General features: G+C 48.6%; 1 protein-coding gene across 1 annotated transcript; it reads right to left on the bottom strand.

The window, feature by feature from the left end:
* Nucleotides 1-6175: 6175 nt before the first annotated feature.
* SAMD1 (sterile alpha motif domain containing 1) lies at nucleotides 6176-14627 on the bottom strand. The gene is made up of 6 exons (XM_033136397.1): nucleotides 13657-14627; nucleotides 13165-13467; nucleotides 11744-12122; nucleotides 11180-11270; nucleotides 9505-9613; nucleotides 6176-8309 (listed from the first exon to the last, which is right to left on the bottom strand). The coding sequence occupies exons 1-6, from the start codon at nucleotides 14389-14391 to the stop codon at nucleotides 8151-8153; spliced, it is 1776 nt and encodes a 591-aa protein (XP_032992288.1). The 5' UTR covers nucleotides 14392-14627; the 3' UTR covers nucleotides 6176-8150.
* Between the last annotated feature and the right edge of the window lie 237 nt (nucleotides 14628-14864).

The raw sequence follows: 14864 nt of genomic DNA, 5'->3' as shown, positions 1-14864 counted from the left end.
CTGGCACACCTTTCCTAGGTTGGCAGAAAGTGTTCAATTGCCCCATTTCTCATAGCTTACTATAGCTACAGGGAACCCTTCTAAAGCAAACTGCTTGCTCTTGGGAGAAAGGCGTTTCTACCTCTTTCCGCTGAAAGAGCAACACATGAAATTGCTCCTCCAATGACATAAGGGGGGGGTGGGGAGCATCTACAAGTGAGGAGGAACTGCTCTGTCTTTGGGCATTTCTGTACTTCTCAGGAGTGGGTCATGCCCCAAGTTTCAAAGTGTCTGGTGGGAGGGCTTGTGCTGGTACGTGGTTTGCCATCTAAGTGCCCGTCAACTTGGTTGGGTTTTTTTTTTACGCAGACAAATGTACCCTGTCCAGGGGAAAGGATAATGAGAATCTGTTTGGGAATTGCTGTATTCTGCGGTACAGGGTGTCTTTTTCCTGGGAGCTTGAACCCAAAGTTCAGCGGGATAAGAGAAGTGGACAAGATTGCAATGCTGATGCAGAGATGCAGCAGGTACCTCTTAACACCTGTGCTACCCTGTCTCAATATTGGCACAACAGTAGCAACCTGCAGGTTTCCTATGGTGCTTTGCAGGGATATCTGTGCCATGTCCAGGGACTTCCTTTCTTTGATGATGGACGTGTGCAATTGACACTATTATACTGTGGGACTCTGCTGTAACAGACTTTAATGGCAATGATGGTACTGTATTAAGTGGGACAAAATTACTGCCTATACCCCACATGCCAGTTGTGGGACACCATGCCCCATCACTGGGATTTTTAAAAATTATCTTTATTATTCTCCTTTATCTCCGCATACTTGGGCACGTAGCACAGGACCACTTGCTAGAGAAACTCTTGAGCAGTGCAGAGGTAGAAATGCCTTGACGCGTTACTATCCTCCATTTCTGCCTGCTGCAATGGAGATGGCAGAATTTAGGATTCTCAAGTCAATTACCTTGAGAGATTAGTGCTGCTAGGAAAATGTTACGTGAGATGGAGAAGCTTGTTTTCTAGGTAGGGACAAGGCGCCCATGTTGGTTAGCCCTGCCTTGCTTGTGGGGCTGAAAGTGCCCAGGCATTACGAATTGCTGTGGTGGAAGTAGCCCAACTGTGAAACCTATCATCTGCTTGACAATATGGTCCTTCCATTCCATGCATTCAGAAATGGTTCTCCTCTTGGTAACTCTTGTCCATGCAGCTACATGTGCCTTGAATGCAGGGTTTGGGGAGTATCTCTTACAACTTGATTGAACTGTAGCTTTGTGTAGTGGCATCATTGGAAATGGAGCCTTATTAACTGTAACAAGGTGTGTGGTGGTGCCCCCCCCCCTTTCCTGAAGTTTGCATGTGTGTGACTGCTTTTGTAATGTAGCACATTGTTGGTGATAAATTATGATAGATTTTTCTTAGTTTCTTAAAATAAAGATGAACTTGAGTTTCCGCTGTTGTGTCCATGTTTCAAAATGGGGGTGGGCTTATATGTTCAGGGTGTAATATATAGATTTCCTCAAAATAGGTTTCAGTTCTAATACAATTTTGCGCTTGTGATTAATTGCTTTCTTCATCTTCCCTAAAACACTTTCCCTAGCAGCTTCACCTTAATATTGGCTGCTAGACTGGTTCTTTAGATGACATGCTGCAATGCATAGTTCCATGTCAGGCCTGAACCCTGTATCCAGCTCCAGATTCTACATTTCCAGTGTAGTTAAAAGACTTGCATATACTGGACAGTGGTTTGAGGTCCTACATGGTGGGTGCAACTTGCTTCAAAATTAATTAGGTACCAGTTCAGGCCTGGATAAGAGATTTAACCATTTGAACTGCTAGCTCTGTGCTCTCTGCCTACCCTTATGAAGCATGAGACAGGTGGCATCTTCCTCCTGTTAATGGGGTGCTCTACTATTGTAACCACAACAAAATTGGTTGTTGGCAATGATGGTCAGCCAGTTCTTCTGTGTGCTCAAGTAAAACTACAAAGCAGAAGCTGCTGGCACAGTTCTGCTGTGTCTATTACGTCATCGAAAGGATATGGATGGGCTTTAAAAGATGCAGTCTGCACACAATGGCCAACACCAACACATTCATCTCTAGCCCCTGTACCTTAAAAGCTTGGTCGCCAGCTGCAGCTGCAGTTTGCATACTGAAAGGAGAGACTTCTATATAACAGCCTGCTACTTGCTGTGCCATCTCGCAACTTTTCTAAGTTGAGTGATGGAGAAGCAGCACCTGGATAACTGGGAAGGTAAAGAATGTGGCAGTCCAGGCCTGGGACAGGCAAGGCATGTGGCTGCTTATTTGTTTGCTTTTACCACAACAGCAAAAGGGGATTTATAAAGCAAATCCTGCAGAGAGAGCACTATACTGTTCCTGCTGTAGTTCACAGAATGATTTGCTGTAGCAAAATGATGTAAAGGGATGCGTGTTTACCTTTTAAGTCCCAATTGCTTAAGTGGCACCCTCAGGCTTTATAACTTGGAAGTTTTACTCAGGAAATATGTGATGGAAGTCAACATCACTCTTCCAGCTGTTCAGATAGAATCATCTCCCTCTCCTCCTGTGTACTATTCTGGGAGTTCTCCTGATGCGTGCACACACACACACACACACAACCTTGCCAAAATTACCAATTTTGGGGTGTGACATGGTATGCAGGGCAAGCTTGTGTGGTGCTTCTGCTGAAGGGCTGGTTAGGTAAATCCCATTCACTGAAATTTATCAACCAATCTTAGAGCACACCCATTGGAATTAATGTCTCTGACTGAGTGACATGTTGGAATGGCACACTAAGTGGTCTCAAGTGTCACAGCAGCATATATTTTCCCTTGAGTTCCTGTGCAGATTCTCTCCAACCTACCTACACCCAAACCAATACTATAAAAAATAAAAAATGCTATACCAAGTATGCAGTTCTATTTGTAAAGTGTCTATCATAGCCTATTTTCCATAATTTGTATTTGTGCAGCTGGGCCCCCTATACCTTACACTAAAAAAATAGATTGTAGCAGGATTTCCCCCAGGCTTAGTTCTGTTTTATTTTATTTTTGCTTTTTTTGCAATTCCCAAGACCCACACAAACTGTTATTTTGTTCCAAGGAACACAGGATTTGCCTGGGCAAGGAGTCTGTTATGCTTGCTTGCCATGTAAAAAGTCCAGTTCAGCATCTTATAAACAGATGCAAGCGTAGTGGATTGATCAAATGGACCCTCTTATGGGAGCCAGGAGTTATTGTCCTTTAAACCAAAAGCCTCTGATCTTCCTTCACCCCATTCCCCTCCTCAATATGCAGTTGTTACTGAAGTCCAACACAAAACGCAGTGTGCAATCACTTCTCAAGAACGGAATAATTGTGAATTTGACAGAGACCTAATCTGGAACTCCCTACAGTTGCTACCAAGTTGAAAGCAACGAAGGATCAGCACAATGGGAACTGAAAATCCTTTACTATTTTTTTACTGAAGCAGAATCTTTCCTTACACACAGTTATCAGCCACAGAGCTGTTGCTTTCATTGTAAATCTTATGGGGGCGGGGGGGGGGGGGGCGGGAATCAATCCCAATTTATTATCTACTCCCAAAGGTACATTGGAGTCAGAATGAGGAACATAAAGACTTCCACGGCCTCAGACCAAGAACTCATCCACTTCAGCATCCTGTTTTTGAGAGTGACTAGACTGCCAGCTGGCTGCCAGAGGTAGACTGCCTCTGAATCAGGTGTGTCCATTTAGTTTATCATGGCAAACAGCTAGTGCTAGACCCTGCACTGGAGCCAGTGGTCATCACGTCATACGGCAGCCTTCCACCACCTATCTGACAAAGCATATTTAAAAAATAAAATAAAAATCTGTCCTTTGTCTGTTTGGCAGGGGTGGAAGCATGGCCTGTATGTAGGGAAGAGATGGACTCTTGCCACACAATTCATACCTCTCCTCCTCCATTTATAAGCATCAAGTATTTTGGCCTTTCCTCAAAGTATTTCAGATGCTTAATTGCTTTGGTTGCCTTTTTGTGTGTGTGTACGCTGCAGGACAATGCACCAGGCCCCACCATCAGCCATGAGGTTAAATACTCATACAGCTAAACAGGAGCATCACGTTAATTGTTTTAAAAGATCAACTTCTGGCTGTAAGCACCACAAACATTGATAACTCTAGTATGCCAGTCCTGAATGAATTTCTGTTCTGTAGGGATGATCATCGTTGACAACCCAGCTGCTTTTGGATTAACAATCCTGTACTCAGCTGTAGGTTCTACTCACTTCGACTGAGCTTATCCCAAGGTAAGCAGGTATAGAACTACAGCCTAAGGATCCTCAGAGTGTAAGAGCATCTGTAGGGCCTAAGATGCTGGTGCTGCATTACGGCTTCCATCATTCCTGACCATGCTGGCTGGAAGTCCAACTTCTGGAGGGCCACAGGTCCTCCATCCATTTTACGTCAAGGCAGCACATTTGGAAACGGAATAGAGGACATCCAGAGGCATACGTAGTTATAGCTCAACCACTTGTAGTCCCAAAGTGGGGACAGTTCCATCCCACGTTCATCAGAAAATGCTAGTCACAATCACTTATTCAGAGGGAAATCTGAAGAATTAATGGGAAAGCTGCAAAGTCCATTAGAAGTGTGTATTTTCTTAATTATCCTCCGTCCACTTCTCTTTCAGGTGGGTATGTGGGCTTGGATTGCATCACCATTTTCAAGGAGAAGCCCATGAAATATCAAGCATTTCCTTGATATTTCAACCATACACCCAAGGCATCACTGTTCAGCAGTTTGAGGAATGGCCACTTTGCCAGAGGCCTAGTTGGTGAAATGGCCCTAGAATATTTCCCACTCCCTGCACCCCCATTCGCTTTTCACCACCTATGACATACTGCTTCTGCAGTAACATTGGGTGTTAGACCACCCCTGCACCATGATTGAAATTAGGATTTTAAGCAAGTTTAGGGAAATGTCTGTGATTCAGTCTCTGACTAGGTTAAGTAACTCTTATGTATTCAATTCAGGTAGAGCAGACCTTTCCAAACTCTGTGCAGCGACACCTTGGTGTGTCGCACAAACGCTCCCCGTTCTCTTCCCGGCGCTGGAAAGGGGTTAGCTTAACCTCCGGTTTGCTAGCAAAACTTAATTACTGTGTCACGAAATTATGCATGTCTAAAAAGTATGTCGCCAGCATGAAAAGTTTGGAAAGGTAGAGGGAGCCAGGTGCAAAGTCTCGCATTGAAGTGGGTGCACATGATTCCGCAGCCCAGTCCATCTCAAACCTCCAGTTTCAACTTCACATCCAAACCAGATTTCAAACTTCGTTGGAACTGAGAGTCACCCAAAGTGATGGAGCACTTATTTGACCAGTTGTAATATTAAAATACTATCTCCTCATTAGAATGGTCCAAATTAATTCCTAGCCTTTAAGTGTTCAACTTCCGGTCGCTAGATTAGCCTAGATCAACATAAAAGACTGTGCAATATGTTGTGTCCACCTTTACTAAGGAAACTTCGCCTTTGGATTTTGTAGATGTTGAATTAGTGAACACAAGCCTGGTTCACACCTCAGCACAGCCCTAGCCAAGGCCATTCCCCCTGCACAAATCTCCAAACCTGCATGTTACAACCTGGGCCCATTGCCATCCAGCTCAAGCCTAGATCCCAAAGCACAAATCTGTTTTTTTAAAAAAAACCACACAACCAGCCAACACCCTATTTGTGTTTTCATCGGCACACGGTCATGTATATCAGCCCTTAAACCTGTACTACAGTATATCTAGGAATGTAGGATCCTGAAGCCCCTTTCCGTCTTGTCTCTTACTTGAACTACCCTCTGCACTGACAGGCAACACAACCTTGTCCCATCCAAGCCTCATAGAGGAATTTTCAAAGCACTGCACTGGAACAGCCTTGCTTGGCTTTGTCCATTCCAATACTACACCTTTCCACTGTGGATTATTAATGTCCTCTCCTCTTTCCACCCTGGCCAGTGTCAATAACAATGAAGTAAACGAGCAGCTCAATTCTGTAGCCCTACTCTGTTCCCAAAAGGACAGCACGAAGAGTTGGAAAAATCACTCCCACTGTTGAGTCATCTAAATTGGTTCCTAAAGCATTTCACCTCCTATGGCAGCTCTTTTGACAACTGGTGGCCAACAAACAGAATACATATTAGAACCCAAAAATCTTGGTTGGTTTTTTTTTTTATTCCCAGCTCTGGACAAAATAGTAGGGTCTAGTGCAATAGGGGGCAACATGCAGCCGGTATGTAAGCCCCTGAGGCACTTTTGTGCTACAACATTGAGAACCTCTGCTTTCAAAGTTCAAAAATAGGTTTCTAGCCCTCATGGTTCCAAATAAAATTTCGAGAACATAAATTCAGTGTGCTCCTGTCTAGCTGTGCATTCCTCTAGGCATGCATGCTGGGTTGTGTCTCGAGCTACGTACGCTTCTCTGTTTCTGAGTCACAACTAAACAGGGTAGCTACTGTCTACCCACTGATCCTCAAACTGTACTAAGAAGGGCCTGTCTACATTCCAAATTTAAACCAGTTTCAAACCTCTCATCTGCCATGGATCTAAAAAAACAAATTCTAGGAACTGTCGTTCTGTGAAAGGGTCTAAGATACTACAAAAGAGTTCTCAGCAGCCTCACCAAAATATTTCCATTCCTACAGTTCTTTACAGAAAGCCATGACAGTGAAACGAGTTTCAAACTGTTTTGTGAAACAGATACTTACTAAGCAACTGGGGTACTCAAGAGGTATGCCCTGAAACATCACCAAGAAAGCTCAGATTTTCTGATGTGTGCTGTAGCTAGATCCTCTCCATTTGATGTGCATAAAGAGCCAATTTCACTGTAGTCTTTTTAACCACCTCCTCTTGCCGTTACAGTCTACCTTTGCAGGCGTGGCCTGCTTTAACAAGAGGAGATCCTTTCTTAAGGCAACAAAAACCACCACCCCATTTTTCGTAACTGAGAACAGGGCTAAGGACCATTTCCTTTCCTTGCCCTTTTCAGTCCCCAAAGTGTTTGCTCCACTTATATTATCTGCTATAGGAGCACCAGCTAAGCCACCTGGTTGTGAATGTACATGGACAACGAATCATCTGCCACTGCCACTGCAAAGAGACCTTCCCTAAACCCTAAGTGTTTCATTTTAGACCTCCTGGTGATGGTGCAAATATTACCACACTTTTTACCCCAGTTGATTACAGCATTGAAAATTGAGCCAGAACTCCAGAGTTCTGCTCCCATCCCTGGACTAGTCAGAATACATCCCATAAACCGATTAGCAACACCACCACCCTCAAATAAAAAAGGACAGAAAAAGAGAGCAGAACTCAGGACTTCCACCTCCTTTTACACACATTTTTGTCCTTTAGACACATGTTCATTTTAGGTGATCCAATACCCCTTCCAGAAGGCTAACAAGTCTGGGAATACTAAACCAATTGGGTTTTTTCCAGTTTAAATATTTATATTTTTTAAAAAATGGGAAGAAAGAAATAATAAAAAGCAGTTGACTCTGGGCAACGACCATGAAAACTGGAAGAAAAGCCTACCCAAACAGAAAAGAGAATAAAAAGATATTTGATTAAAACCTCCTGACACCTCCAGCAGGCTCTATCTTTGTCTTCTTGAGAACAGCAACAAAGGGAGGGGAACAGGTAGGACCATCAAGTGCTACTGTGGTTGCTGCTGCTGCTGTTGTTGTTGTGGTGGTGGTGGAGAAGGGGAAGGGGAAGGGGGGATGCTGAAGCACAAATTATCTCAATTAAACTGCGGCTGGGAAGAAGAACAAAAAACACATCTTTCCACCCTTTCCCAAGAACAGACAATGCACTATGGTAAGTAAAATGCTGGGATAAGTAACACAGACAGGTTGGGAGAAGGATGGGATTTTTTTTTGCAGCCCTCCCTCCCGGTCATTCCTATCTCTGGACAATCAGGGTAGAGAAGCCACAAAGCCTGGATCAATGGTCCTCCCCACCATTTTCACAAAAATCTGGCCAAAGTCCTTCTTCCCCTTCCCACACAGCTGCTTCTCTTTGTTTTCATGGAGGCAGAGAAAGGCTGAAATGACTTGAGACAGTAGCGGCTGGCAGAGTCCCTGTTCACTTCTCCCCACCCAAGCTCTCCACACCCTTCGCGAGCTGCGCCCGTCCTCCTCAGCCCATGAAGGAGTCACCCTCGTCCTCCTCGAAGTGGCACTGCTGCAGCACCTTGATGTGGTACTCGTAGATCTTGAGAGCAGGCCCCAGGCGGATGGATAGGCCGGTCAGGACATCGGTGCGCTGCATCAGCAGAAGAGACTTCCCATCGATCTCCTGCAGCGGGAGCAACATAGGCACAAAACATCAGGGCATTTAGGGCACAGGGATTCCCCCCATTAAGAGACGGAATATAGATTCCACACACACACCTTTTAAGAAAACAATAGCAGAGGTCTATATTAAGAAGGAATCCCCCTCCTCAGTGAACTGGAGGGAAGAAGGAAAGTGTTCTATAAATCCAGATGAGCTTCCAGATTGAGGAATGGATATGATTGCACCTTGAATTTATGCACTTTTTTTTTTTTGCCTATCTTGAATCCTCAGTCCTTCCCCATCCTTTTAACACATATTTAAGCATTATCAATTACAATTCATGCCACTGGTTTAACACCCGGCCATCAACCCATTAGGCCTCCAACACAAGTCACCAGGAAGTGCCCACCCTAGGCAGAATTTCATATTTTGAAATAGTCACAAGAGTATTTTTCAGTCTTTTCTATCTGCACACAGCACATAGGAAATATGATGACACCTCTCTGTTGAGCTTAGGTCGCAACGGGGCCTATGGAAGGGTGACTCGAAGGCGGAGATGCCCATAGACAGCATACAGCTGGCAAGGTGGGATGCTTCTAGGTGCAGATCCCTGGAGAGGGAAGCCTGACTTTGGCCTTGGTTGGTGCCACTGACAGCTGTAATTGGACCAGGCAGAGAGCCTTGATTACAAGAGGAGAGAGGGCTGAAGGAGCCAAATCCCAGACTAAGGGAAAGAGGCCCATAATGCAACATGCAGAGAGGGATGGGGAAGACGTCCATGGGAGAACACTCCAGATGCTTCCTATGAACATAAACACACATTAAAATAGGATTGGAGTTCTAGTAACTTTATTTTTCCTTAAGCAAATAGCCAGTCGGAAGCACTGGTGGGGGGTGCGGGTGGAGTGGCAATATGGATAACTGAAACAGATCTCTAATCATTGGTGAGCACCTCTGTTATTTGCAAGGCAGGTTTTTTAGCACACAAGGAAACCCCATGGTGACTGCTGCTTTGATGTACAATCATATGCACCCTGGCTCGTGTTTTACATTTGACAAAGAGCCCCTAAGCAACTAGGAACTGAGCGTGCACACATGCCAATCCCTACCCTGTTAAACATTCAGTACCAGTGCCATTCAGGGCCTTCTATTTCACTAAGAGTTCAGCTTGAGCATTAATCCCCAAATCTTTCACTTGGTATCCCAAGGTTCTCACCTGTTCTTGAAAGGCAGATGCTTGCTCAGCAAAACCAGCTTCTGTGAAATAATCCACAACATCACTCACAGTCCATTCCACTGGGTCAGAAGGCTTCTCCTTCACTGAGCTACGAGGAGGAGAGAGAGAAAAGAGAATTCATACCCCAGGCATCCAATGGCCTCCTGCTCCACAATGAGAAGGGGACTTCTTCTCACCAGGAGTTAAACAGAAGAGAGTGCATACATGGATCCAGAATGGGCAGGGAGTGGGTGGCAGATCATAAAAAGAACCCAACTTGAGCAACAGACAAGTTTTTCTGTACGGAGCCACCCCAGTAATTTATTATGTGTATTTTTAAACCACCCTTCAAATATATTGCAGGAAGGGGAGGGGTTACAAGAATAAAACAAAATGTGAATAATAAAGTAAGTCAAATGCCGCAAAATGACAGAGAGCAAGAACATTATTATTATTATTATTATTATTATTATTATTATTATTATTATTAAACTTCATCTCAGAAGTAAATAAAAAAGACACCTGCTTGTAGCTGAAAGGAAAAATAGCATCTTGTCAGGGAAACATCTTTGGGCAGAAGATATTCCATCATTTGCTGGGGATTCACCAGCAAAAAGAAATTTTCTCTGGTTGCCACCCACCTCACCTCAGTCAGTGAGGCATATCTGGAGACAGATGGCCCTTCAAGTTCCCCTTGAACATGTCCAAAGGCATGTCCAAAGTCCATTTCAGGGGCTTAATCCAGCCCTCCAGTTGATTTAATCCGGCCTCCATGGAAGTATATGTCCTGGGGTAAAATCCTTAAAAAAGCTCAACAACTTCGATCTGGCCCTCTTTGAAAAAAGTTTGGGCACCCCTGCACTAATGGAATGGAAGCCAGTGCAGCTGCATAGCACAGGCAAAACATGATCCTAACACCAGTCCCAGGCAGCAATCAAGAAGCTGCATTCTATACGAACTGCAGCTTCTGAACAGTTTCCCAAGGCAGCTCTATAGACAGTGCATTCCAGCAGTCTATCTTGGAGGTTCCCACAACATGGACGACAGAGGTCAGGCTAACAGGAAGCCTATCCCATCAAACAGGAAGGGAAGGCCCCCATTGAGAGGCACCAATATGGCATCACAGTCACACGAATATGGCAATGTGCAAAGCAGCCTAATGAGGATGTCTAAGTATTTCAACCCCAGTGTGCCTGCTTTGGAATCTGAAAGGCAGCAGCAACTCATTTCCTCCGATGAAGGAGGGAGGCAGCTGAAGAAACTTACTGCTTCCTCCTCCTCCACTGCCACCACCACCTCATAAGGCCTGCCTTGGGCAGCAGCCCCTCATTCACTCTGACAGCAGCTTCATTTCCCCGAGTGTGCAAAAGCTAAGTGGTGCTGCTCCTCCTTCTCTTAAGAACCATCTGGGGTGAGGCAGCAGCTACAGCTCCTCCCTCATTTCCAGAAGCACCAGGGTAGAATGAGGGGCAAGCTTACCCAGATGAAGGCCCTTCTAGATGCAGTCAACCTTTACTCACTGCTGAAGATGTCTTATTCTGTTCCTTTTCTAGATTCCCCTAAATAGGCGGTGGCAATGATGGCAGGGGACTCAAGTGTTCACTCCTTATTGAGGGTCATAGGTGAACTAGCTGTCATTTTAAAAAATGGTTTTCGGTGCCCACTCAAAACTTACGTGCAGCTGAAGGGTCTCCCATCTGCCTGGATGCCAGGTCTCCCAGGGGATGAGGGCACAGAGGGCTCAGTACCTGCAACAGCTGGTGACACTAGGAGAAAGTGAGAGAGAGGGAGAAAGAACACACACAAATGGGAATGGGCCTGATTCTCTTAGAAAGCGACGAGGCTTTAACTAGCTGGTGAATGAATTTGTGTGTGTGTGTGTGTCTGGAGCCCTTTTGAGGCAGAGAAGAACAAGCCAGTTTTAATTCCCATGGCACAAACACCTGAGAGAAAAAGCCATCTTCCCACAATCTGACACCCCCCACTCCTCATCCACCCATACTACTACTGACTGGCGCCTAGGGCTCCTAGGCATAACACTCAATAGTGAGTTGCACAATGACCCCAGGGGTCTATTTACATTGGAAAAACCTGTGCAATAATCTTATCACCATCTTCAATGGTTCCTCCATTAGGATCTTTTGCCATGTCCCTCTAAGGGCCTGGGTCTCCCAAGAAAAGTCAAGCTTAGCCAACTATTCCCCCCACCCTCTGCCACTCCCTCTCGCCCACCCTATACCTGCTCTGTCTGGCTGCTGATAGGCGCTGCCATCTTTCTTGCTGCCCCCCAGATGGTGACAGGCACTTTCTCCAGGCCAAGAGGCCTTTGTATGACATTGCTCATTTCCTTCATGGTGGGGACGCTCTGATCCTTTGTTCAAGGGCTGCTCCTCGAGGGAGCGCAGGTCTCTGGTGAGGGCACTGCTGGGTGGGATCTCTTTCCCACCATGCTTGCTGTCCTTACAGTCCCCGTTCACCTGGCCTATCCCAGGTCTGCTGTAGTTGCTGGCCTCATAATCTTGTGCCACCTCTGAACCTTCAGACATGGTGGAGGCTTCATCCTCTTCTTCCTCCTCCTCCTCCTCTTCTTCTTCACCTTTGACCTCCTCACCTGCCTTCTGCAAACATAAAAAGAATACATATATATTTACAAATCCAGGCCCTGCTTCCACAGCACCCCAGACTTATCACCCCTGTGTCTAACTTGACAGGCTTACTCAGTGTTAGTGCCTCAAGTTCCTTGTTTCACTTTTATTGACTTTATTGTACTGTCCTACACATAATTGTTGTTAATGGTGCTTACTGCCAGGCTAAGGGTGTATGGGATTGTGGCCTTTTGCTAAATCCTATGCCAACTTTCCTTGGAGTTAAGTACCACTGACCTCTGTGGCTGTTACTTCTGTCTAGACATACACAGGATTGCACACTTTGACAACTAACCCAATCTACTTCCAGGTTACTATGTAATTTTAGTCAGAGCCCTTTCTTGTAATCCTGCTTCAGTTTCCCCCATTTGTTCAAAATGAGTTACTGTATTTGGAACCAGTGGTGTTGCTAGTCTCGGCAAAGGCCTCCAAAACACTACCGCAAAATGCTCAGAGGCTCTTTGAAACAGGAGCAGGAGCCTTCTAATCCAAGAAGAGATGGAATCAAACTTCAGTCACACCATCCCTCCACTTGGCTTTGTTGGGCAGATCCACCTAGATTTATGGAAATCTATTGCCATCCTTGTAACAGAAAACTTGCCAAAAATAATCGAGAACCAAAAGGGGCTTCTTTTTACTGGACTGTAATTGTATTCTACCCTTGATAATTGCTCTGATCCTTACTGGATTGGGTTACATTCCAGAGCTGGTCACCCTCCTGACCAACTCCACATGATTTCTCCTTTTGTGCTCCCCCCCCCTCCCCGTTTGCATTCGCTGCCTTACTACTCCCACCACCTCTCGACCTTATTGGAGGTTACAGAACCCTTTAGGTCAAGCACAAACTGACTCTTTGTTCTGTGTTTATACGGAGCCTGGCACGGCCTGAGTTTGGCGGGGAGGGGGGGCCGCTGTCCAGGGCCCAACGTGCATCCTCAACGCCGCACAAATGTCACCTGAGGGCCACACACGCAGGTGAGCGGAGCTCCTCCGCATGCCCGGGGGTGGTTCTTACCCGCTCCCCAACTCGGCCCCGCAAGTTCCCCGCGGACCAGGCGGAGTTGTGCCATCCAGCGGCGGCCTTTCCGCTCACCTTCCCACAATACTTCGGAACTGCACGGGAGAATGTCGCCCCGTCGAAGCCCAGGCACCAATCGTGGCGCCCCCTCCCGTGCCAAAGCGATTTGATTGGGCGCTGCCCATAACTCTTCCTCCCAGACACACGCACACCTGCGCGAGCGCCCGCTGACAACATTCGGGGGGCTGGGCGCCGTCTGCCCTCCCCGAAAGCGGCTCCTCTCCGGCACCCGCCCCTCCGCTCGCGCCTCCCCCCCCCGCGCCCCGTGTTCGGGCACCCCCCCCCCCGCGCGCGCACTCCTCTGCTAGGTCCGTTTCCGTCCTGGGGAAGCTCACCTGTTCCCCTCAGCCCGTGCGCCCCCGCCGCCCCGCCCCGCCCCCTCCTCCCACCCCACCCCATCCCCCCGCGCGCGCCGCGGCAGCCCCTCACCTTGTTCCTGTAAGCCCTGGCGCTGGGCGCCCGGGCCTGCGCGCCTCTCTCCGCCCTGGGCAAGGCGACGTTGTTGCCGCTGCCGCCGCCCCCGCCGCCACCCAAGCGGGTCCTCTCCAGCCGCTCCTCTTGGAGCAGCCCCTGCGCTCGGCCTCGAGTCACTCGGCCGCCCCCCGGCGCGGCGCCGTCGCCGCCCAAGTAGCGCACAATCTCTCGCAGGCTGACGGGGGAGGGCTCCTCCGGGGCGGGGGCAGGCGGCGGCGGTCGCTCCCGGCCGGTCCGACGAGGAGGTGGCGGCTGCGGCGGTGGCGGCGGAGGTGGTGGTGGCGGCGGCGGCGCGGCTGGCTCCGCGCGAGGCGCTGCACGCTGGGAGGACCGGGGCGTCGCGGTGGCGGCGGCGGGAGCGCTGGGCGGGGAAGTGCGGGCCGGCCGCTGCGGGGCCGCGGGGCTGGCGGCGGGCGTTCCGCCTCGCCGAGGCGGCTGGACCCGCGCAGCGTTGCGGTACGAGATGCTTCCCTTGTAGCTTACGCGGAGCACGGCGCGCTGCTGGATAAGCTTCTCCAGCTCGGCGCGGGTGCGCTCCGGCTCCGGGCCGTGCCGCCGGCGCACCATGCGGCAGATGCGCTCCAGGTCCGGGCGCGCCTTGCGCGAGCGCAGCGAGTCGATGGTGTCCAAGATCCACTCCTGGTAGCGCGGCGCCTCCTGGCCCGGGGGCGGCGGCGGGGGCCCGGCCATGGTGTTGCCGCCTCCCCCGGGGCTTCGCTGCCCCCGTGCTCCGCTCTGCCTTGGCCTCAGCTCTTGCCCGCGCGGCGCCAACTAGACCCTCCGCCCGGCAGGCGCTGCTGCTGCTGGAAGCGGCGGCGCGCGGGCTGGTCCGGGCAGCGCGAGCTCCTCCCTCCCCTTCCCCCAGCCGCACGCGCCGCCGCCTCCACCACCGCCCGAGCGGGACCCGCAGCCGCTTAAGGAGGCGCTGTTGCCTCCCGTAGCCTCCCTACACTTGGCGGCTTAAGGTGGAGCAGGAGAATTCGCAGCGTCCCCTTAGCGGCCGCGCCGGCTGGAAAGGGCGCTCTCTGGCCGCCTCAGGCAGAAGTCAACAGCAGGAATCCGGCGAGTACATAATTCTTTTAAAAAAAACAAAAAACCACTCGCTGGCTGTTCCATTTATAGCAGCAGGAATTTCAGCGGCGGATTTCAGCGGAAAGTAGAAT

Source organism: Lacerta agilis, chromosome 2 (assembly GCF_009819535.1).
Source record: "Lacerta agilis isolate rLacAgi1 chromosome 2, rLacAgi1.pri, whole genome shotgun sequence".
Lineage (NCBI taxonomy): Eukaryota > Metazoa > Chordata > Lepidosauria > Squamata > Lacertidae > Lacerta > Lacerta agilis.
This window is presented reverse-complemented; position numbering and strand designations above follow the sequence as displayed.

What these genes read in the sequence shown, in the direction of transcription:
- SAMD1 (XM_033136397.1), bottom strand. Translation starts at nt 14,391, where the DNA reads ATGGCCGGGCCCCCGCCGCCGCCCCCGGGCCAGGAGGCGCCGCGCTAC. An exon ending in CCAGGGCTTACAGGAACAAG is followed by an intron (nt 13,468 to 13,656) that starts GTGAGGGGCTGC and finishes GGGAGGCGCGAG; the next exon opens with CGGAGGGGCGGGTGCCGGAG. An exon ending in GGGGCCGAGTTGGGGAGCGG is followed by an intron (nt 12,123 to 13,164) that starts GTAAGAACCACC and finishes TTATGTTTGCAG; the next exon opens with AAGGCAGGTGAGGAGGTCAA.